Consider the following 25,834-nt stretch of genomic DNA (forward strand, 5'->3'; position numbering starts at 1 on the left):
CTTGCATGTGTGCACTGCTGAGCCTAAGGTCAGTTTAAACGTAACTCTGTGTTGCAGGACTGCTTTTAAAAAGCAAATTGTTCCCAAACTCGACTTTGGTGTGTGTTTGGGGCCCTTAAAATGGATAACCTACAATGTTTGGGCATTTTAGGTGCCCCCAGAGTCTCCCCTAGGTGTCCCAGGGGTGGGGCGTCAGGTATTTATAAGAAGGACCCTTATAAAATGTGTTTTATATGCCTTGGGTTAAGTGAAATTGCACATTTCACTCGCCACATTGTGAAAAAGTGCTGCACGAAATCGACTTTGGAGCTAGGAGCACTGTGAAGGAAGGATCTGCAATTTTTCTACATATTCAGAACATCTAAAGTCTCCGCAAGGTGTTCCAGGGGTCGGGGTCCTGTAGATATAGACTCATAAAATAAATATGTTTTTATAAGCCCTGGTGCTGCAAAAATGGCCCACGTCATTTTTCCCATTGCAAATCCCCTGCCACATAGGTTATCATGGCAAGGAGTTATTAACTAATAACTCTTGATAGAAGGCTGAAAATACAATTCAAAGACATCCCATAATGGTATTAATAAACTCAGTGATATGCTATTGATGAATTTCTTCAAAAATGTACAGACAATATGTTATAAGACTTTCTTTTCTGTACGCCCAGATTCAGTCTTCTAGTGGTCTGTCCTGATTGGCCAGAGTTGAGTGAATTAGCCAGGCTTCTTTGAAGAGGTGATAAAGAGCTTCTGGGGTTGACCAGCCCTGCTGGGAGGGCAGTGTTCTGTTACACAGGAATGCCAGAGCAGGGGTAGGAGTCGTAAACAATGGATTTCAAGGAAAGGGAAGACACCAGTGTCATTTACAACTCTACTCTTTTGAACCCAGCCAGATGAGAGGATTAAGGAAGGATTGAGCAGATGCCAGTGGGAGAGACTATGGAGATTAGCCATCCTAGGGTTTGTTTAGCTGGCTCTCCTCTCCCTGCTGGAAAAGCAGGAGCCATTATGAATTTGGAAGAATTGGTGCACCCTGGGACAAAATACTGCCACACTCTGCAGGAATAGGCCAGACCTTGTGGCGGTACCCTACACGCCATTGGACAGGAGTGGCCTCCTGCTTGACTCAGAGATCTTGGAATACATATCTGAGAGGGGCAGAGCCTCTCAGATCTGCTGCTTGAAACCTAAGAAAGTAAGAATGGCCATGTTGAGAAGTTTGTTGTACATTTCATAAGGCCTGCACTCTGAAGTTTGCACCTTCTGCACCATCTGGAACTACAGCCCTGTGGACTAACTTGCAGTAAAAGGACTAAATAGTGGACTCCCTGCAAGCTACAGGTTAACAGAGCTTACCTGGAACATCAACACCAAGAATCCTCAACCTGAAGCACTACCTGTGGATGTGTAAGGGTTTTGTCCAAGTGGATTGTGGGAACTAAAGTCTTCAACTTTCAAGGGCCATCTTGGAGATTCCAGACCCTTGGAGTGAGTTTGAGACACTTTGAGACCCTTGATGAACTTCAGGAAAAAGTTCCAGGAGTTTGGAGAACTTTGGAGCAACTTTTGAAAAAAGCTCCATAAGGGGACTGACTCATCCTGGCCAGCCAAGCCTCCTGCCTTCAACCGGGAGCCGGCCTTCCGTCCAGGTTTGTCCTGCTGAAATCCTCTGTAGGTCCTACTTCCAGAGTTTGACCAGGAGTAGGCGAAATCTGAGCCCTGTGAACCCTCCCTGAATCCGGCCTGGTGAAGAACATCAAGAGACCCCGCATGAAAAAGCTCTGTAAATGTTTTTAAGTCCGAACGAAGAAGAGGTGACCGGGAGCAACCGCAAAAGCCAAGCTGCTTGCCTTCAACTGCTTGTCGGCCTGGATCCTTGGCTCAGCTCGCTGGAACACTCAGGAGGTCGGACTTCCATAAGTTTGACCGGGAGCTCGTCGCAAAGCAATCCAGCGAACCCTCACCTAATCCAAACTGGCTGAGAGCTCCAAGAGACCCCAGGAAGAAAAGCTCAAGAAATGTTTCTAAGTCAGAAGGTAAAAACTTTGACCGAGACCTTCTGCAAGGCGTAGCCACGCAGAGCTTCATCGTGGTTGGCCTGAAACTTTGACTTTGACCCGGTCTATCATGGCCAGATATCCCGATAAGGTGGTATAGTTTTCTATGTGCTAGATAATGCTAAATCTTGAAAATTCATATCTCTGGTTCCCTACATTGGATATTAGTTGTTTTGGTGTCATTGTAAAGATAACATTATTTCCTATTTGTATAAATTGATGCCAAGCTTACAAGGAGTGAGCATAGGAATACTTTTATAAGACCTATTCTGAGCCCTATACTGTGTTAGTGGATTTATTGCCAGTGGCAGATATACATTTGCCCCTACTAATAATCCACTTTCCAACAGTCTCACTCCTCGGGACAAGCTTTGCTAGCTGCAGTATAGGGCATGCATTTGCATGCGTTAAGTGGACACTACCTGGACGATCAGCCAGCCCGTTACGCACACTTTACAGAAAATAGTCAGTCGGTCCTGGACTACACATTTTGCTCAATTCCATTGATAAACCACATAAAAACCTTTGCAATTACAACACGCTGCGAAAGTGATCTTATGTCCCAGCGGCTGTCCATAGACCATTGGATCCGGGCACTGGAGAAACAAGAGACAGGCGGTGCGAGGAGCCCATCTCAAAACTGGAAACACATCAAATGGTCTGTGGACATTGTTATGAAATATTCACTATGGAAAACTACACTCCTTACTCAGATTCTTCTACAAGTCCATAAAACCAAAGCCTGGGAACCATTCTTGCATCAACTTCTCTCAAATCTTACTTATTCTCAACTGCACAGGCGGGCTCCTGGCCCTGCAAGACCTACTGCAATGCAGCCATGGTTTACAAAAGATCTTAAAATCCAGAAGAGTATTTTGCAAAAGAAGACCAGGCAGATAAAAACTGGACCAAATATTGTCTACTTAGATGAAATTAACACCTCGCGTGGGACTTATAAACGATCTATCTGGCACGCAAGAAGGAGTCATGAAGAAGCATACAACTAAAGTTGTTCTAGGCTTGTCGTACAATAAAACAGGAACTACGTTACTGCAAACTGCTGGTCTCAATATATTGGCACGGTGTACCAACAAATTCTAATTCCTCTAATTATCAAGTTCCAACCTCTACAATTGCCCAAACCTTCTGAACCAAAGAGGATATCAATTACCAAATTAACCTTCTAGCAATAACCATTACGGTCAAAAGGATCGCTTTTCTAATTAAAAGAAAATAGAGGGGACAGTGCCTCTGGTCCAAATGGGATCCCGGCCTCGGTTTACAAACATAATATTAAATTCTGGTCAAAATTGCTGAAAAGGCGTTTCAGAACTTGTCTTACCAAAAATACTGTCCCGCTCTATAGGCAAAGCTCAATTCTACAACCTATTTATAAAAAAGGCTCAGTGGTGAACCCGGAAATTATCTCCTCATCGCCCTTTTAGATGTTGAGGCTAAATATTTCGCTTCCTTACTATTGGAGGACCTAGAAGTATGGGCAGGCTCAATTCCTCTGATCTCATTAAATAAAACCGGTTTTAGACCTATGCTGGGCACCACTGACAAGCTAGTGGAAATCGGATGATAGTCTCAAAACAGATACAGAAAAATCAGCTCATTTGCAGTTGTTTTGTAGATTCAGTAAGGCCTTTGTTCATGTCAGACGCAATCTTCTTTGGCAAAAATTAAAACACTGGGGCATCCAGAAGCCTTCACTCTGAGGCATTCAATTACTCTAATCTGAAACATGGGCTAGAGTCAAATTAGATAATCATTAACAGTCTCTGCGGGAGAACGGGGGCACACAGTGTCTAGGGAGATAGCCCTTTCACAAAGGGCTAGGCAGCTCTCTCTGTGCAAGGGGTGCATGCACTGTGAGGAAGGCGGGCAGTCTGTATCTGGCATGGCAGAGATCGCCGCCGTATCTAGGACAGAAAGTGCAGTTCTTTGCGGTGTCTTGCTCTGCAGTGATCAGATGCCTTGTTGCTGCGTGTGGTGTGGCTGAACTGGGTTCAAACGCAGCTCTCCTAGACTGCGTAAAGTTTCTTTTTGAGGTACCTCTTCAAGGTGCTGATAAAAGATGAGCCCTGCATACACTACTTGTTGAATTTTGTGTGTGTATGAGTATGTATCTTCTCCAGGGGCCACTGTGAAAGGCGAAGGGCCCTTTTTATTAGCCTTGTGGGGGGCGGCACTCCTTGGTCCACTTCGACTGTGCATATGTAACATCTTCATGAATGCATGTTTATTTGCTTTCATTGAGCGATATCTTTGGGGCTGCTGCATGTTGCTTTCTGCAGATACACAGTTAAGTAGGCTGAGGCCATTATAGTTGAGGGGCTGTTTGCAAGTGAAGTGTTTGCTACATCCCTATATAGCCCTTTTATGCATATGACGAGCTGTGTACGCCACTAGCAACAACACGTATGCTTCTGATGTGCCTACTATCCCTATTACCAGAGTCTGCACTCATGGTTTCTCCACACATTTATGCAGACGCAATGCTCTCGGCCTATTGCTGCAGCTGTTATGTGCATGACGTGCTTGAACCTATCCCCTAACCTGCCTACACATCAGGACTTGGAACCTGCGGAATTTACCCTAGACTGTGGAGACCAAGCAATTTGACTGATGCCCGGTGGCGCTACCATATAGCTAAAGAGATGGGTTGTGGACTCCCCCCACCTGCCGTCACCTACCCAGCCGGACCTTGGGCAGATTTTCCCTTCGTCTCTACGTCCTATCTTCCTCCTACCCCTTTACCCTATCCCCTTACCCTTCCTTGCTCCATTCCCCTTGCCCCCTATGTTCTCTAAATGCTTTTCTTGATACTTATGTATATTTTTAACTGATGTAAATTGCAACATTAATATTCCTCATGTAAGGCTCTCTGATTCCTTCTGGTCTAGCCAGCGCTATATAAGAACTCATTAATTATATTTGTTCCCATTTAGTACTATTTCTTTGTTTGTCTACCTCTCTAGCTCCCATCCCCTCTCCCCTGAATCTCTCATCTTGCTTGCTAGTCTGCCTACCCCCCTGTCCTTTATGCCCTTTGACTAAGCACTCCTTCTCCCCTTGTTGGGGAAAGATCTAATATTTATACTCCGGAGTCTCAGCGAACCCGCCGAGAGAGTCCACTGTGCCAAGGAAGCCACTCACAGCTGAGGTATGGTATGGCACCCCTTGCCAAAGCACTCCCTCTACCCTTTTTGGGGTAGGATCCAGTATGTAGGCCTTGGAGTCTAAGAGACCCCTCTGAGAGAGTCCACTGCGTCCCGCAACTGAGATGGGGAAGTGATACCTCTTCCCCTGGGATCACTGCTTACTGGACTTTAGACGTTGCTTTGACTCGCCTACCGGTTTGTGTCCCCGTCGCCCTTCCCCTCCTCTTTCCATGCGGTGTCCTTCGCCCTCCCCTTCTCTTTCTCGTCTTCATTACCTGTCTGCTTCCCCACCTTCTTCCCCCTCCCCTGAATCTTTCCCCCTGCCTGCTTTTTCCCTTCGTATTTTTGCTAATTGTTTATCTCGACCTTACAAGTAACTATGTTGCCATGCTCTAATAACTGTGTAACCTTTGTAACGATGTAACCTGTAACTATGATCTGATGCTCATGTAAAGCGCTCTGATACTTCCGGGTCTAGCCAGCGCTATATAAAACCTTTAAAAATAAAAATAAATAAATAAATAATAAGATCAGAATTGCACAAGGAGTCAAATAAGGATGTGTTTTGCACCAGCCCTCCTCAATCTATTTTTTAAGCGATTGGGTCCCTGCTCTTGACGTGATTGTCAACGATCCACCAAAGCTAGGGCATCGACATTTTACTTCTTTACTTTACGCAGACGACGTTGTTCTTCTCAGCCAAACAGCGAAGGGGCTGCAAATGCGGCTCAATGTTTTAGCTGCACTTAGCACTACTAATGTAGTGGAAAAACACGGAACATGATATTTTAACAATCACAGACTGTCCAGAACACCCAGCTACAAGTACCTTGGATGTTGGCTCAACAACAAGGGAGGGCACTTAACCCACGAGAACGCAGTTAAACCAAAAGTTGCAGCGTTTCGCTTTCCAATCCATCCTCAATCATACGAAGACTCCCACTTTAGAGCCTGTGCTGAGGATAGTTAAAGCCAAACTAATCCTCTCATTGGCTTGTGGCTCAGAAGCCTTCCCCGGCAAACTGGACTCCTTTCTGAACAGATCCCAGAGCCAAGTCTTTAGGGCATTGTTTAAACGTCCAAACTATTCCTCAGCCGCGAAGATTCGACTAGAATTCAGTTTACATGCTCCAGCCCTGGCACAAAAGGCCTGTATTCTCAAATACTTACATGCGACGCGTGCTGCTAAAAAAGGAATGCTGAAAAATGTAATCTGGCAAGAGACAGCAGAAACAATTTTTCCAGGCTATTAAAATCCTTGGTCTGTCGCCCTACATTAAGCACTAAAACTGAAAATAGCCACCGCACTTTGGACCCAAAATCTTTCACATCTAACTTTGAAGATGTTGTTAAACAAAACAATTGTAAAAGCTTTCTTTCTGCAAGACCGCCGGACCCTGAACGCTAGAAAGCATGCCTATTTCATACAGAGGAGTTACAACAAAAAAATGCAAAAATATCTTACCGGCACTTTCGTGTGGCATTTTAAAATCAAGTATTGCCACATCAGGATGAGAATTTTGTCATCCCTGGACCTATCACCATCTTGGTCCCTGCGCCCAGTCTCAAATGAGTGTCAGGTGTGTAGTCAATCACAAGAAAATTTGGCATATCTACTCTGTATCTGCCCAGTTTTAATTGATTACCACCGGAATCTTCTCCATCAAGCATGGATCAAATAAGGGACCCGTACATTTCAGAAAGCCGCAGACTTTTTGCTAAATGATCCTCATCCTCAAGCCATCTGTAGCCTGGTCAAATTTCTGAGTTAAGTTGACAAAATTTTAAGAGCTGTCGCTCCACCGGTCTTCCTTGGAACGTAAAATTCCAATTATTCGATCTTCCTGTATTATAACATATGAAGCATGAAGCACTGATTTACAAGTAATCACGATGTACACCCACTAAAAGTTCAATTTGTCATCTGATGGCTTCAAATCTGTCCTCAGGGCTCCATGCTAGAAACTTAGGAGAGACCAGTGTAGAACTGTTTCAGTGCGCAACTAACTCATCGATCAACGCACCAGCACTTTGACTTTCCTAATGATGAAAATGGCTGACAGAGCTCCAAACGCACAAAAATAACCCATACCTTAACTCATTATAGAGACCAAAAATGCCTGTGGTAACACATTGATCAAAGGCTGTCTGAGCTATTTGCAACAACGATTAATTCGTTTTTATAGTATTCATTACCTCGTCTATTTACTAATTATTCCCTTCAGAGATGGATTTGAAATTTGCATTCTATTATTCAACTGAATATTTTATAACTACCTGGCCATTAGATCTAAGTTAGTTGTTCTCTTTCATAGTTTTAAACGTTTTATACATTTTAGTAACGGTTCTCATTACAAACTTGCAATGGTTATTAGTAGCTGAGCATGAATAAAATAAACTTGAAACTTGATCTTTATACTAAATATTGTACAGTGCTCTGTTAGTTTTAAAGTTAAGGCAATATAATATCCAGTGCACACATACAAATAGTCAATCTCCATTTACACACCATTGACAGATATCAGTGCATTGTTAGACTTTTCCTATAATAAATAGTCCAGAATGAAATAGGTTATTGTGAAATATGCCAGTCATCCCAAGTTGCATGCCAGATATTTCTCTCCAGGCGCACCATACTGCATGTTATCAACGCTTATTGCCCCGTGACTAATAATTTAGACCAACGCTATGAGTGGACTGACTCAGTGAGCCTATTACACTGGGGTTTCAGAATAATATTTGTTGACAATACAGATTTTTGTGGATACTGAAGAGCGATAACTTTGGATTACAGCATTACAGGTTTTGGTCTCAGCCCTGAAGAAGTCGAGGTGTGAGATAACACACGACGAAACACGTGTTGGCTGTAGGAAACTGCACTGTTGACGAATTGACTTTGTCAAGTTGTGTTGTTGAGAAACTAAGCCATGCTGTTGATGAAGCTGTACTGATAAACATTGAATATGGATTGAATTATGTCCCTGAACGGATGTCTAAGGATTAAAAATGGACTTGAATATTGGAGACTTTGAGACTGTTATTGATCATCGATTACCTAAAGTGTGCTCGGAAAGGGTTTGTGTAGAATTTCTACTCTCTTCTTTGAAGGGACTTTTGGGGTAGAATTGGCAACCAACCCTTCCTCACCCAAGCACCATCATTACTGCAGTACAACTACCTCTCAATACTGTTTGCTGAGCGCCCGTGGTCTTATTCTATGCCTGGTTGCCAACTGATTGTTTACTATCACAGCCATAGCGCCATTGAACATTATTAGAAGAACTCCACACATGTGTGAGGACCAGTAAGATGTGGCAATTGTAGTTGCTAAACAGCAGCACCATATAAAACATTTAACAACATATATTTGGTATGGACCAGCATCAACCATTGCGGCTGTTTGGCACACTCTCCAATATGTGCAGAAAGCCTCACACAACACCTCCAGTCTGTTTCCTATCTTCATGCACAGTGCCCAACTTCCTCAGAAACAAGACAACCTACATCAAACACACTTTCAATCATGAACCTCAAGGTCACCCATGATGCAAAGGAAGAATCTCCTATGTCCTTGTCAGGGCTACAAAGCATTATGTAAAGTAAACATACTGTCTCAACAGTCGAAAAAGTGATTTAGGTAGGGTGGGTGTAACTCATGTGACCTGTGTATTTAATCACACACAATTGCCTAAGAATTCCGCATGATTACATGGAATTAAGAGAGAAGAATAATTATGCATTAATTGCTCTTTCTTAGGGCAAGAATACAAATGGACGCAAGGGGGCATATTTGCGCAAAGAAATAGCGCCAAATGCAACAGAACGCTAATAGCGAGCGTGAGGACCTGCTCATGCTTGCTAAATGTGTTCTTGGGTGGGATTTCCCCCAACAGCATTTAGCTCCATTTCTTCTGGCTCAAAATGGACATGACACTGTATTTTGCACAAAAAAATTGTACTGAATGCAGAAGAAGACCTTTAGCAAGTGCAAGCAGCCACTCCTACCTGCTAAATGTGCTCTTCCTGTAGGACTTTCCCCCAGACTATGCAACCAGGAGGAATTATCTGTAATCCACATAAACGATTACCGTGGATTTACCGAGATTTCTCTGGCATATTCAAAATTTCACCCAGGCCTAGTTGTAGACCTTGCAAGGATATATAATGTCCTAAATAAATACCAATGCAAAAGCCACAATATGTATTTGTTTAAAATAAGTAAGAAGTGAATATTTTACCGTTGTAAAATCCTCTGCTTTTCACTTATCATTTTCTTTTGTTGTACAATAAAGTAATATTGTTTCTCTGTCAACCTGTCTTTATATCCTATGTCTCGTTTTAAAAAACATATTTCCCTTACACTGTAAACCACTCTACTCTCTGTAGCTTTCCATCTTCAAACCCATCACGCCTTGTTTCTTTTTAATCTATTCAGTAGGCAGGCTCTAGTTTTAATTACTGGGCAATACAGTAGCATTTTATTTTCTGATGGTTTTCTCTTTGATGAAGTGCAATGCATGCCCTACCTTCTGTGCCATCAGGCTCGGCCTGTTCCTCACGCTGTTTCTGCTTGAACTTCATGTTTCCGTGGTGCATGACTGCTCCTGTCAGCTTGTAGATGGCAATCTTCTCATCTTGGTTGAACCCCAGGATGTCAATGGCACTCTGTGATGAAACAAGAGGGAGCATTTTATGAATGATACTATTTAGTTAGGGGAATAACCATGTATTGGTTTGCAGTCCTTATTTATAGTAATTTTAAATAACAACGCACGGTGAGCTGTGGTTATTGTAACTCACATCAGTAGCCAGCAGCTCCTCTTCGTCATCAATGCTCTTCACCGCAATTTCACCCTGGCTGATGGTTGGGAAGTCATATGGGTTAGTGGTAATGAGGAGCATTTCTGTTTAGGAGAAAGAATATGTGGAGTCAAATGTTACAGTAGGGCCTTGCACATGACACACCAATGGCTATCTAGATGCAAAGTGCTTGAATTTCATTCTGACCTGTGAATAAATGTGATGGTAACCAAAAATCTAACATTTTACAGTTTAATTACTATATATTTTAAAACCTTTATTGAGTGACACCATCAAGTGTTCTCATTTCAAAACTATTTTGGTGATATATAACAAAATAATCTAAGTCAGTCATCAAGATTCAAGTATCCTTGCAATGTAAACAGCTTTATGTTTTGAATACTAAATATTTGGCTATGGTATTTCTTCTGGATAAGAAATCGCATAACATGGGATTAGATGTCTGGAGCCTCTACATACATATTCCTCATCGTTTAGGGATAGAGGCATGTCGTTATTTCCTGCAAGCATGTTCCCTGTCTCACTTCTCCACACTGAAGCCATCCTGGACATGATCAGGTTCTGTCTTGATAACAACTACTACATTTTTTATAGCAAACACTATTGGCTAACCGAGGGTACTGCGATGGGAGTTGCTTCGCCCCTATCTATGCTTGACTTTACATGAGATGGTGGGAGGAGCAAACCATGAGTGGCATCCATCTATTGGATGAACATGAAGTGCTCTGGGCTCGCTACATTGATGACATTTTTGTCCTCTGGAAAGGGTCCAATGAACTTGCCTTACAGTTTATGTAAGGAATTAACTCCAAAAATCTCAACTTGAAATTCATGAGTAACATCAACAAAAACAGACTTGAATTTACATTTATAGCTCACTATAATGAATTCTCAGATTGAAATTGTTCTGTTTAGGAAAAGGCATTTTGCATGCTACTAGCATAAGCGTTGGATCAGTCGCATCTCCTATGTAGAGCTAATGCATGCAAGGAGTACTTTTTGTAATAGTTATTGAATGTGAAAAAAGAATTATAATGGACAGGTTCAGTGCTAGGGGCTATAGCACTGACACATTGAAAGCTGCTGATATCAACAAACTTAAGAGGGAAGTCATCGTTGTCTCAAAGGAAGACATCCCAGGTGAGACTGAACCCATCAGGTTCACCATCACATTTAGTAAATAAGCCAATGAATTAAGGAGAGTGTCACGAACATTGGAATGTGCTTCACACTGATGATATTATCTACAAACATGTGACCACTCATCCTCAGATCACCTACATAAGAAGTAAATCACTGAAAAACATAACTTGCAACATAACTTGCAACAATATGATCACCAATCACTGTGAAGATAAGGGTACCATTCGGACTGCAAGATTTGTGACGTTCAGGAATTGCAAAGCTTGAAAGTCCAGCACGAATATATGCTCATTTGTGATACCCAATACTTCCCAGACGTCCACAATCTCCAAAGGCCTGTCTGTAACTCTGAGTTCTGTGTCTATGCCCTTAAATGACTGTGCAATCTTTACTATATTGTGAGCATGTAACATATAGTCAGAAAACGCATATTGGAGCACATGAGGGCAATTATACACAATGACAAACAATATCCTGTGCAAAGGCATTTTAAAGAATTCCATACTGGCAAGGCGGACTCGTTACAATTTTTTGCATTTTACCTGCTCGTAACCCACATCCGAGAGGGGGGGGGGCAGGTTTCTAGCACTCAGGAGGCTGGAATCTCCTTACATCATTGGGTTCACAACACAACATCCACAGGGAATGAATATGGATGAGGAGCTAGCTGTACATTTGGGATAATGTTGTTAGTATGAGGGTGTGTAGATTGGAGTAACTGTTCATTTTTTCTGCTTATTCATATTTAGCTCATTATCCCCCTTTCTCTGAAAGAAAACTTGACACTTTGGCCCTCATTAGGATGTTGGTCGAAAAGCCTCCAACTGATATTCTTGATTTGAATTCTGACTCCAGTATTAGGATTTCGGCGGTCGGAATTCAAACTGGCTGTCATTCTGGCTGGCTTCCGACGGAAACCCAAATCCTGTGCTGAGAGCGTTTCAGCTGTTGGGATTATGATGTCAGTTTCCGACCGGCTTTCCATGTCGGGCTTTCTGGCATGGAAAGCCTGTCATAAAGCGACTTTGGGGGCCTCTAGCAGTGCCCCCTTCTTCCTGCAGCCTCCGGTTGGGGGCCGAGGGGACACCTATGGTGCCCCCTGTAAATCCTTGCACCGTGTTTCAGGTACCGTGAGGCCGCACAAGCTCCTATAGAGTAATGAGAGTTAGCGACCGCACCATGTGCGGTTGCATTGAAATACAGTGTTTGGAACTGCCGACTTATGGTTGGTCGGTTCCCACACCAAGACAGTGTGGGAATCTGCTTGTTTTGTCGATCACTCCTGAGAGTGCAGTGTCATCTCCCTTGGTGAATAAGTAAGAATTGTAGGAGGTTGTGATCTTGAACTCCCAGCGCTGCACCAGCAGTTTGAGCGTGCCGTATTGAGACCACGTTGCAGAACAATCAATATTAACGGCAGTGCCCGGTGCTGGGCATGACATTGAAAGGAGTCAGCGAGGAGATAGTAATCTCCAGCGCGGGTACTTAACCATGGATGACATCGAAATGACATGGTAGTCGGGATGTCCAGAGGCGCCTAGCGCGCTTCAGCACTGTTGCAAAGTCTCTTCAAGCAATATGGAGAGTGAGAACATACTGCCCATGAAGCACCGATGTGGCCGGTATTGCTTTTTGGGAAAAAGGGCTTGGAGGTTGGTGGACAATCCTGTGTTGGAAATGGTATAATAAGAATATCAATGCATTGTGATGTAATATAAGTTTTTAGCACTAAGCAGAATATGCACTAAGCAATACAAATTAAACATTTCAAGTGTGAGAACTACAACTCCCATAATGCCTGACTGTATATAAAAGAGATCAATTAGCTCAAAGAGTTAACACTCACTTGAAAAAGACATGGTATCGAAACGTGTTGTGGGAATCTGTTGGTTTTGTCGATCACACCTGAGAGTTCAGCGTCATCTTCCTTGGTGAATAATATATATATATATATATAACGATATAATCTTCTCCAGGAAAAGATCAGAGGCCACACGGGGGGTTCAGAGCAGGACACAGGTTTATTTCATCAGTCCCAGCCGTGGCGAATGCATTTCGGCATGATAAGCCTTCCTCAGCGCCCATTGCTGTGAAGAGTACATCCCTGTAATGCTCCTCCTGTTTCAAATAACCACCCGCACCACAGTCTCCTCCCCCTAAAGCTATCGGCTCACCAATAGAAGTTTGTGTGAAGTGAGTCGAACTTCAAATTCCAGCAGGCACTGTGTCGGCGTTGCTAGGATCGGTGGCATGGGGGAGTTTGAAGAATCATTGGATCGGTGCAGGCTTCAGGTGAGCTGGGCGGCTAAAGGACACAATGAAATACAGCGTCCGTCTTGGTCCCCGTGTATGCTGCAGCTACCTTTCGTCATGGTATAGACAGGGAGCGGGGGCAGTCAAATGTGAGACTGGGTGCCCTTAGAGGTAAAATATCTCCGTTCGCTCACCATCCTCTCCATAACTGCAGGCGGTCTCCGGGATTACTGATACCTCAGTCTTGAAACGTGCTGCGAGCAGCAGGGTGCCTTTAACATCCCGAGTCTCTTTTGTGCTGCAGAGCCTTCTGTTCTGTGCTTCAGGCAAGCACAGTATATACAACGATATAATCTTCTCCAGGAAAAGATCAGAGGCCACACGGGGGGTTCAGAGCAGGACACAGGTTTATTTCATCAGTCCCAGCCGGGGCGAATGCATTTCAGCATGATAAGCCTTCCTCAACGCCCATTGCTGTGAAGAGAACATCCCTGTAATGCTCCTCCTGTTTCAAATAACCGCCCGCACCACAGTCTCCTCCCCATAAAGCTATCGGCTCACCAATAGAAGTTCGTGTGAAGTGAGTCGAACTTCAAGTTCCAGCAGGCACTGTGTCGGCGTTGCTAGGATCGGTGGCATGGGGGAGTTTGTATATATATATATATATATATATATATATACATTTACTCCTTTTTATTGAGACCCCTCTCAAAATCACCAAGCAACTCACGTGTAAGACCGAGTTTGCGATCTATGTGCTGGAGTGTCCCTGTGGCCTGCGTTATGTTGGGAGTACCAAACTGCAGGTTCACAAGCGGATACTCCAGCACATAAGGGTCAATAATACCAGTGATGTTTCATATCCGGTCGCACGACATTTTAAAGAAGTTCACGATAATAAGAGTGATCTCCTTCAATATTATGCAATTGATGCTTTTGGCCCATTGAGGAGAGGTGGCAACAGAGAGGCACTCCTACGTTTGACAGAGACAAAGTACATTCTGAAATTAGATAGTAAGACCCCTGTTGGCCTTAATGTTACAGAAGATTTTTACACTTGCCTTTAAATGACTAATATGGGTTAGAATTGTCTCGACTTTATGAAATAATACGGCTTTGCCTGCTGATAGGCAGTCGAGACAGGTGATACGCCCATTTTATCAGGTGGGTTTTAGGCCTAGTGTCTATAATGGGGTTTACTTTTTTGTGCCATTTTGTACTGCCGCAGTCCTGTATCTAATTCTATTCTTTTATATATAAAAAAAAAAAAAATGGGGGAAAAAATAGTATTTGCCCCTTTTTTTTATAAAAAAAAAATCACACTCACTTTACACGTTTGCTGCATTGGCAGGGCAATTGAAAATAGGTTTTACAGAAGAGATGAGCCTTGTGTGGCATGAGTCCATCTATAAGGTTAAGCCTCTGAACATTTGTACTATAGATTCATACCAAATGCTTGTCAGCATAGCACTTGGCAGTACACAAAAAAACGATTTGCATTAGCACTTTATTAATGTTGCGTATTTGCACAGTATTGAAGTTGCATTTAAGCTTGATAAATTGAGAAATGTCAATATTCTATGTAAGGCAACATCTTGTATACACAATTGATTTTAGGAATCTGACTGTATTTTAAACAAACAGACTTTCGATTTTTCAATAGTAATTTCTGTGTTGACATGACGGTTTTGCAAATCATTATTTTGGCTGTTATTATGGTGATGTGTTTTTCATTTTACATCTACATTTATGTATTTTATAGTCCTCTGTTTGTGGCATTGATGCTTGAATTGTAATTAACCTATGACAATCCCTGTTTTATGAGCACTTGCACTTTAAATAGAACTCCCTCCCAAGCTGGCGTCATGTGACCAAGGCCTCTGGGCAGGCCGAAACGTTATGCTGGCGGGCGAGCTTCATGAAATAAATCTTTAAATTGCTCTCTGCAATTTGGGTCGGCTCCTCTTTCCTTACCGTGCTTGAGCTCCGGGCTGATTGGGAGCTTGTGGTGCTGGATTGGGTGTGCGGACATATATACATATATATATATATATATTTTTTTTTTCAGGTGCACTCTTTTTCTTGACTGTACGATCACAGAGAGTCTTGTGCATCTTTGTGATGGTCCCTTATCAATTTCTCAATTTCTAATTATGCTTTCGAATTGCAAATATTCAACACCGAAAAGGGGCGAGGGTCCTATAAGTTTAGACTCTACCACCCCTGACCGCCATGAATCACAGATGTACACACATGAAGGGGGTGGATAGAGTAGACCACACAAGCAAAACACAAAAACATAAACATAAATATCCCAAGCAGGCAAATCGCTCTGTTTGGAAAAACTGCCCTCACTCACATACCGAAGTATGTGACATGCTTCATCATTGGGCCTGCTTACAATACGCCCTGGTGTACCCACACAGGACGGAGCATAAGGGAGGGGGAAAAATATTAAATTCCACTTAACAAGACGTACAGCCAGAAAAATTCAACATAGGACTACACATAACATAAATTGCGGTGAAAGCCGTGCAAACACCCAGTGATCAAAACTGTAAGTGCGACCAAAAGTGCAGTACAAAGGACGTGCTTAAAACTGATTAGGGGTGCCAACCAAACAAGTATATTTATTCAACTTTCCTTGGTACCCCTATCAGGATTAAAAAGTAAGAAAGGGATGGGAAATGCCTTAAGGAGGAATTTAGGAATCTCAAGGTTTCCCTCCTACCACTGCTAAAGTCAACATGTTTTGACCGTTAACTATGTGCCTCTAAGGGTCAATTCGGTCTTCTTCAGGACTGTCGCAATCAGTGCCACTCTGGGTCCTCCCGTAATTCGGACAGTGGATCCCGAGGGATGGGCAGGTCCACTGGATCCGTACCCTTCCTACGTTATGTGTGGAGACTGGTCCCTGTGGTGCGGGACTTCATTCACGAGTTTATGTGGTCCATAAACCCGAACTGGTGTTCGGCAGGGAGATGGCCAGAGAACACAACTGTTCCATAGGCGCACCGTCTCCTGACAGCCTGTATTCCGTAACACCGCGCACTCTTTTTCTTGACTGTTCGATCACAGGGAGTCTTGTGCATCTTTGTGATGGTCACTTATCAATTTCTCAATTTCTAATTATGCTTTCAAATTGCAAATGTCAGTCCTGAATTCTTCAATTACAAGTTCTGGGCCTCTACATGCTTCTTCATGTCTATGTTAACAGGCTGCACTTTGGACCCAGTGGTGTCCCTTTTGTCCCTTTTGTCTTAGTTTGTGACAGTTTAGTAATAGTATTATTTTACTGTCTCAGCTTCAGCAGTTAAATATATACTTCCAGGGGACCTTCGACTAATAAAACAGAAGCATTGGGAAATAATTACTGAAGGAGAGTTGCTCCATCACTGCTGTTCTTGAAGTAGCTACTGATTTCGCTCCTTAATGTTGTGCTGATGTATTTGAAAGAAAGAGTTTCCTGTTTATTCAGATATGGGTGTGATGTTTCTTTTAATAGATAAAAGCTCTCACCCACACAACAGGAGGCATGCTTCATCATAGGGCTTCTCCTCACAGGTTATGAACACATGAGGGCTATAATACTTGCAATGGGGTCCTCCTGCTGTCCCTTTATCTGTATTAATGATAGCAATGTCCTAATCTTGAGAAGGGAATCAATGGTAAAAGCTAAAACTACCACATGTTAAATTGCAACCTTTATTCCTGTCTACAGTGTACAAATTACAACTTGCATGCAAATCAATATATATATATAGTACTTATAGCGGAGAGAAGGGACTGTCATGCAAAGCAACAGGGGCATCTGAGGAAGACGAGTGTGTCGAAATGCATTATGCCTTGCTTGCTTGTTGGTCTTATTAAAGGCTTTTCCGGCATTTCCCTGTGTGACTTCTTCCTACAGTTCGTCTGGAGGGTTTGTGGACATTTCCAGCGTCAGCCAGAGACGCTTTAAGAGGCCCCATCTGTTAAAGTGACTGTGATTTTACTGGCGAAAAAATCTGCGTCTGCAGCTTTCTTTGTTTACCGAGGTATCGGATCATCACAGCCCACCTTCCCAGCACAGGTCAATTGGAGTTTGCTGCCAAGCGGCAGCCCGTGACTTCACGGTCAGGTTTTGGACATTGAGCCGGCCCCAAACTCAACGGACTCGTGCTGTGGCAGGTTACGATGTAATCAGGGACCCAGGGAAGCCCGAGGACTGAATTTACATCTACATCAGCACCCTCCGCTCTGCAGCGCGCCACAGCCACATGGACTTTTACCACTCATTTCCCCTCGCAGCACCTAGCCAAAGATGATGCACTCTGGGTGCTGTAGGATAACCTACACTACAGCAGGTGAGCGGAATAACGGAAGGGGAGGCGCTTCCCATTGCTTGTGGGAGGTCTGCAGAAGTACTTATAGCGGAGAGAAGGGACTGTCATGCAAAGCAACAGGGGCATCTGAGGAAGACGAGTGTGTCGAAATGCATTATGCCTTGCTTGCTTGTTGGTCTTATTAAAGGCTTTTCCGGCATTTCCCTGTGTGGCTTCTTCCTACAGTTCGTCTGGAGGGTTTGTGGATATATATATATGTATATATATATATATATATATATATATATATATATATATATATATATATATATATATATATATATATATATATATATATATATATATATATATATATATCTTTTCAAGGTACATAAGGTATTTGCCACACTCACAACCTGCATAAGGTTGTGGGAGCCAGAACAACAGAACAACAGCAAGAATCTTCCTTTGATGAACATTAATAAAACTTTTGAATTTAAACGTATAAATCATTAAAATTGTGCATGCATGGTTGCTTCTAAGTATTGAATGTTCTGAAAATATACAACATTCTACCAGTTACTGTGTGATATTGTTTGATATGAGAGTCCTATAATGTATAGAAAAGATTCTTTGGAATCCTAAGTTAGAGAGGTATTTTATTTTGGTGTGTAAAATATTCCTGTAGCCCAATATTTGTGTGCTCAATATTTTGACATACATCCAAAGACATAGATTAAGAGCACATATGGCCATGACATACCTAACATAATACAACATAACACATAAAATTGATATCAGACATAGATATACATATTGCAAGGACTAAAACTGTACAACGCGAAAAACTGAAAACATTGACACAACCAACAAGGTTACTTCAAGTTATTGCGATGTGACAAGTTACAAAGAAGCCATCTTAAGAAGAACGTGCAAATGCATTTCAGATAATTGAACATAAGAATTGCAAGGGGCCGTGTTATATTGTGGTTTTGAAAATTTGGATGTATGCATTAAATGTGCAGTTGAATTCTGGAAACTGGAGCTACGACCATTTCTAAAACTTACCGACATACTCTGGCTTCTTGTTGGTCATGATCTGGTAGAAGATGTGGTAGCTCCTCTCGGCTGAGAGCTGAAATGTTACTCTGGACTTTTCCAGCAGGTCTGTAAAAAAAAAGGATCAATGATAAAGAATATTATTTAATGTGGGTCATATTTGATAATATATATATAGAATTTAGAGTCAAGGCTTACATGTTTCTATATCTGCTGAAGCCAGTTTTCCTGTAGCTCCAAAATGGATCCTGATAAATTTACCCTAAAAGGTAAATAGAGGCTAAAATAAATTCAAGTTTTTATTGCAAAACAGTAAATGGCTATTTAAAAGTGAGAATTAGGAAGGAAGTAAATGAAGTTGGAAATCTTACAAAACGAGATGAGTTGTCATTCCTCACAGTCTTGGCATTACCGAAGGCTTCCAGCAGCGGGTTAGCCTGGATGATTTGATCTTCCAGAGTTCCCTATTAGAAGCAAAGTTTCACCATGTATGAAATTGTCTGGCATATTGGAAATCATGAGCAGGCTGTGTAAAAATGAATTAAACATAATTTACAAACCTGCATCTTGTTGGCCATGGCAGGGGAGTCTTTTTTCTTGTCACCACCACCAACAGCAATTGTTGCAAAGTACTGGATGACACGCTTGGTGTTCACAGTCTTTCCTGCACCGGATTCTCCACTTTAAATAAAATCAGAACAGTTAATTGATCATGTACATAGACCATGGTGCACCGTAAAACATGTGCTTCTTGCAAAGGACTTTTTAGCAATATGTAATTTACTTACGTAATCAAGACAGACTGGTTTTCGCGATCTTTATTAAAGAAAATTAATACATATCATTATTGGGTAAGCAATGATGAATCTGAAACAGTGCAACAAATTTAAAATAATACTTTACCTGTCAACATGAACTGATAGGCATTATCAGAGATGGAGAAGATGTGAGGTGGGGCTTCCTGGCGCTTCTTGCCTCTGTAGGCAGATACAACCTCAGGGTTGTACACTGGCAGCCACTTGTAGGGGTTCACAGTGGCACAGAAAAGACCAGAGTAGGTCTGTAAAGAGAAACAACTCATTTAGGTGATAGGAGCCATAATTTGGTAGTATTAAGAAGAGAGTTTCTACTTTAGAGATGTTTTAAGCATTCACAATTATCTTGATTGGTTACCTTTCATTTATGTTTTTTTTTTACTATCACTATTACCCTGAAGAGCATGTGATTACTCCTGCATTGTGACCTGATAGCAATCCAGTCCATTATAGAATCTGCCACTGTGGATTGGCATTTCAGTGATGCCTGGATCTCTTCAATTCCCACTGTGATATGAAAGTTCTTCCCCACGCCCCTTTTAGCCAGCTCCCTTCTCCTTCTCCACCTTTGGTATACATGATTAACCTTTCGCTTCACAATAGGAGTCTGTGCATGTGGAGTTTCTTTGAATTTTAGTAACCAAGACTTTAATAATCTTTCTGGCACCTTTGATCTAGCTGAGGAAACACTAGTGTTTATGTTGCCCGTTTAGCACTGGCGGCAAAAAAGAAATGCAGAGGCTAGCTTGGGTTTAATCAAGTGAACAACGTGAGTCAATAACGAGGTTCAAAAGGAAGCCAGTAGGGCAAAATCAGAAGAGTATAGGTGAAAGAGTGAGACCAGTGGAGAAACTAGTATTATAACAGTGCACTTGGGTCCTTGGCGTAATACAAAACAACACTTATAAAGAATGGCACACAGATCAATTGTGTCAGTTTCTGGACATGTACTGAGTTGTTTCGCCCCTTAAGAGGTGATAAATGTCATACACAGGTCATTGAACGTACATGGCCCAAATAACAAAGCTTTTTTCCCATAAGTGTGATTTGCTCATAAAATTCAGAAGTTACACCTACGTCATGAGTATCTCACACCTACTGACAGAAAAATCTTAGTGCAAAAAAGCAAGCAGTGCTAAAGTGTCTCTGATTTGTACTTACGTAGATCATCCAGGCTGCATATCGGTCAGCGAGGTTAAACAGCACGGAGGCTTCATTCAGATGGGTCATTATGACCATGTCTTCTATCTTGTCGTACTTGGGAGGATTCTGGGGGTAGACTTGGGTGTCTTTGACTGTTACAGTCTAGGAATAAAGAAAGACAGGCAAAGATAAAGTTGCTTTTGAGCAGAGATGTCTGGCTGCATTATGGTGCTAGGCTTGTTTAGTCTTTGTTGGTACAAGACTCTTTTTACCCTTCCATCATCGGTCTTCACAGTGACTTTGCCACCTTCTCGGGACGTGATCATTCCCTTAACGAAAAGCTCTTTTTCATCATCTACGAAGCAGGAGTTCTTGGCATCAAAGGGCCTATTCTGAGCCTCCAAGCGTTCTTTGTCAGACTTGCGAAGGTATTGTGCGGCCGCCCCAAACACGGCCATTTCTGCATCCGAAGCCATGGCTGCTGGCTGTTACTAAAGTGGTTAGAAACAAGATTACTGTCATACAAAGACGAAGGGCATTTATTGGCACAAACATCACTGAAACAGGTAAATGCAGTTTATCCGCTTAGCACCCCCACATATTGCACTTTGAGTAGATCGCGAATGACAACACTCTCTGAGCCTGCATTTTAGGTGCTCTGGTTCAAGGAAGTGAAGCTTTTCAACTTGTTGATCACAAGTGAAATATTTGTAATGAGTCCACTTCACTAAAACAAAAGCACGTTCAACACTTACTGACAACATGCTAGTCATTTGTGTAGAAAGTCGTGGACTTAACAGGGCTAGACTCGGCACTCAAGGGGCACCACCAGTGGCACTGGGGCAGCCGGGTGCAGAGTGCCAATGTTAGCCAATGGGGCTGGGGGTCACCCTGGCTAGAGACTGCTCATGGACAGGACACTCAGACTGAGTGACAGAGGCTTGTCAGGAGCAGTGAGGAAGCTTGCTTGGACATTAAACTTCAGGTGCAAGCACTCCATCAGCAGGCTTAGAAGCAGTAACTCTAAGGCTCATGTAGGCTGCTAGAAGTGATCCAATCCCCAGTCTATGCTGCACAGAAAACAGAAGAAATGCTCCCCCTTATTCCATATGAAAGGTCTTGTGTACATACAGCTCATTGAGTCAAAACATTCTCAATTTTTCCTCACCTGCCCCTTCACATCCACTTGCAAAGCTTGAACCTGTCATCCTAATCCCAGTAAAGCGCCTCAGAAGACACTACATACGTGTATTCTTTCAAGAAATTGATCCGTGAAATGGACTTAAGCAAGTAGAACTCATCAAGCTACATACACATTCTGTTGTCACTGGAAGAGGTAGGGTAGGCAGACGTGTTTGAAAACATGCTTCAGGCCAGTACGACGTAGGCTAACTCTTCCTGTGTGCAAGATGTAACCTCTTCCCTGCACCGTTTGTAAAAAACATGAATGCTAAGCGCTGAATAAAACATTGTGCTGACCGAGCATTCAGCTCTGCCTTCAGTGCATCTTCCGAATCAGTAGATCCACTGTAGGAGGCAACATCCCCGCAGTGCAGGCGGGATCTCTATATATGGTGCGTGGTCCTCACATGGCAGGTGCCTGGGGTCCAAAAGACCCTCCTAGTTATTTCAAAGTGCTGTTGAACCTACGTGCAACTACGACATCCAGTGCAGCATCCATTAAACTTTAATCCATCAGTATAGCTCCAAGAAATGGCCTGTAACTACTCACTTTAAATTCAAATAATACAGCATCTTACAGTCTAACATGTCTTGCTTCCAGCGAAAGGTCCTGTAATTCCAATGATCCTTTCTTCTTTAGTCAATGTGAGAGAACAATGCTTTTCTAGGTACCCTGATCATAGAGTGCAGCTTGCTGGATTTCGCACCATCCTACTGGACTCTAACCACATGGTACTTACTTAGTGATTGTTTGCCCTGCTTTCCTTCATCACAACTGAGAGCTATGAATTTAGGGCAAGATGACTACCAGCATTTTACAGATCTCCTTAATAAGTAAATGTATATAGCATTGAATCAGGGACTTTGCCATCTACGTTTGACCAATCCACCTGCAAGTACCTTTTCTAACCTCCAACCAGAGCACCTTTCTCCAATCTATATACTTAAAACAACACACAAAACCATTATACAAACACACACACGAAAAATAAGGGAAACTTACAGTTAGATGGTGAACCTGTTCTGTGTGTTTTAAGTAGGTGCACTGATTTTGTTACATTTATGTGAACACAAATGAAGCTTGAACAGGTTTTCCACATGATGTTCCTCACATTTGTCGTGTGGGTATGTGTGTGTGTGTGTGCATGTTTTTTCGGTTGTATGTATGTGCATTTGTATGTGTAGGTGTGTCGTGCTGATGCCTGTGTGGTAACTGTTGAGTATATGAAGGAAACTTGTACTGCTGTTCCTTTGTGCTGCGGCATCGTTCCAAGTAGTGTGCATTAGTTAAGCATAGTAAACATCTTTTCACTATTTAAAAGCTGCTGTCAATGCGTGTCCTCTACAGAGACTCATATATTAATCAATATACAAAGTGGCCATCCTGTTGGTAAACATAGTGCTTTACTGATGCCCTAGATGCATAGTGGGGTCATGGCAGCTCACACGGATTTTAAAGCAGCACCGAGTTGGCCGGCTACGGGCATATGTCAGAGTGGAGGAATGGCCTGTCCGTCTCTGCCAGTTGCCACAATCTGAGCCATCTGATAATGTTACAATCCCTCCTGCTACCCAATGCATACCTGTGTGTGATTTGGGATGGCTTTGCTCTGGCTGAGTCCTTCGTTATATTGGCAACGGGGAGCCCTACAATCAATTATTGAGTATGGATAGTTTTCACTTTGCTAAAATCATAAACCTAGGGCTCCATTTACACCCCTGAAAGCTGTGTGGATATGTGCACCAGCCTCTAATAGAAGCGTGTTTATCAAGAATTATCCTCAATAATGAGGGTCCGCTCAGTTATTGAGTTCAATGTTTCCAGTACCGTAGAGGGGTGACACAGTACATGTCTCAAGCAGCCAGTAAAGGGGGGTCTACCACATTTGCAGAGTCGCTGCGACTTCTGGACATGTCTGCTGATCACTAGCTTCACTCACATACTTGGTTTCTCCCCCATGCACAACAGAGGAGAGTATGTGCTACTGTTGGGACCATCATGTATGCTTGGTATACATGTATGTGGGGCTGACACAGTACATGTCTCAAGTAGTCAGTAAAGAGGGGTCTACCACATTTGCAGAGTCGCTGCTGACTTCTGGACATGTCTGCTGATCAGTAGCATCACTCATGCTTGGTTTCTCCCCCACGCACAACAGAGGAGAGTATGTGCTACTTTTGGACCATCATGTATGCTTGGTATACATGTATGTGGGGCTGACACAGTACATGTCTCAAGCAGTCAGTAAAGAGGGGTCTACCACATTTGCAGAGTCGCTGCTTTTTGACTGACTACTGGAGAAAGCATGTCTGCTTATCACTAGCATCACTCACATGCTTGGTTTCTCCCCCCCCCCTACACGACAGAGGAGAGTCTGCTACTGTTGGACCATCATGTATGCTTGGTATACATGTATGTAGGGCTGACACAGTACATGTCTCAAGCAGTCAGTAAAGAGGGGTCTACTACATTTGCAGAGTCGCTGCTGACTTCTGGGCATGTCTGCTGATCAGTAGCATCACTCATGCTTGGTTTCTCCCCCCACACGACAGAGGAGAGTATGTGCTACTGTTGGACAGTCATGTATGCTTGGTATACATGTATGTAGGGCTGACCTCCGCTCTAGCGTCCGAGATCTTTGGAGATGATCGTCGTTCCCAGACTCATGGGACTGCTCCTTCCACAAGAGCACAGGGAGCCTTGCACTTGTGCTGGATGAAGCGTGAACAAGAAGCTCTTACAGGATATTATGATTGGAGTACTCTGACCATATGTAGCAAGTGCTGTTCTGAGTGTTACAGGATCCTAGCGTCACTGAGCTGCCTCTGCTGAGGGGTGGGTGTGGACCCTCCAATGCTTGAAGATTGTTGTTGTGTAACAATGCATAAAGCGTTAGTATTCAACCATGAACACCTAAAGCAAGTAATGTCGGACATACTGTGACTTCATGATTTACCCCTCAATGGAACGAAAGCCTTACCTGACAGTGTCGCTGTGTTGGGAAAAAGAAACCCTCACCAGGGTCCCTGGAAGGAAAAGCAAAATACCTGTGTTATTAAGATTATCCACAATTACAATTAGAAAAGTCATCTTCCAGTGATAGTTGCTACTACGCGTGAGTGAGTGACGAATGAGTGAGTTACTGAGGGAGTAGTTTATAAATTGAATGGAAGCTAATGAGTGGGTGACTATAAAGGAGTGAAAGCCGCAGATAAGGGAATACGTTATTACGTGAACAATTAAGGTAGTGCCTCAAAAATGTACTGAAGGAGATGGTAAGGGGGCAACAAAATGAATTGTCAATTTGGCAGGTGAGTGAATGGTGAGTGAGTGATGATGGGAAAGTGAAATGAAACTAAAGTGCAGGTGCAGATCTCGAGACATGCAGTTTCTGCAAAATGACCCAAGTCCCAGTCAAAGTTTCTACACTTACCTGAAAAGTCTGAAGCTTCAGTATTGGGACGGCATCTCTTCTTATATATGAAGTTCGCCTGCTGAGTCAGCACATGTGCCCTCCCACTCATGGTAATAATGCACAGCCAATGCAGTCTGCTGAAATCCAAGCCACTCTATACCATTAATACTAAAAATATCTTGTATAATTAAACCTGCCTATTGGTGCCAAGTAGCTCCGAGCTGTAACATAGACAGGAGATTTATGATTTAGGAATGAGAGAGCGTGCAGTGTAGGAAGCACTTTCTGGCTGGCTGACTCTGAAAGTCGATATTCTAATAAAAATAGATAGAATTCTCTAAATTTCTTTATAGAAGGCCCGGACAGAGTTTGGTACTGTTTATTTATATTTGACCACGTGCTAAAATGTAAGCACAATTTTAACGTGTCTCATTAGAAAGGTTCCCATGTTTGTGATGTTTCTGGCTTCTTTGAATGC

General features: G+C 42.7%; 1 protein-coding gene across 1 annotated transcript in view; it reads right to left on the reverse strand.

Moving 5' to 3' along the window:
• LOC147684413 (myosin-4-like) overlaps positions 1-24,989 on the reverse strand; it is a 60,385-nt gene extending 35,396 nt beyond the window's left edge. The window contains exons 1-11 of the mRNA XM_086940337.1: positions 24,922-24,989; positions 21,031-21,249; positions 20,777-20,920; positions 19,704-19,860; positions 19,589-19,616; positions 19,361-19,481; positions 19,172-19,264; positions 18,999-19,062; positions 18,810-18,908; positions 10,021-10,124; positions 9,747-9,885 (exon numbers count right to left, since the gene is read on the reverse strand). Of these exons, the coding sequence (XP_086796463.1) occupies positions 9,747-9,885; positions 10,021-10,124; positions 18,810-18,908; positions 18,999-19,062; positions 19,172-19,264; positions 19,361-19,481; positions 19,589-19,616; positions 19,704-19,860; positions 20,777-20,920; positions 21,031-21,234 (1,153 nt within the window). The 5' untranslated portion in view covers positions 21,235-21,249; positions 24,922-24,989. The remainder of the gene's footprint in view (positions 1-9,746; positions 9,886-10,020; positions 10,125-18,809; positions 18,909-18,998; positions 19,063-19,171; positions 19,265-19,360; positions 19,482-19,588; positions 19,617-19,703; positions 19,861-20,776; positions 20,921-21,030; positions 21,250-24,921) is intronic.
• Positions 24,990-25,834: the final 845 nt, after the last annotated feature.

Source organism: Lissotriton vulgaris, chromosome 10 (genome assembly GCF_964263255.1).
Source record: "Lissotriton vulgaris chromosome 10, aLisVul1.2, whole genome shotgun sequence".
Classification (NCBI taxonomy): Eukaryota; Metazoa; Chordata; class Amphibia; order Caudata; family Salamandridae; genus Lissotriton; species Lissotriton vulgaris.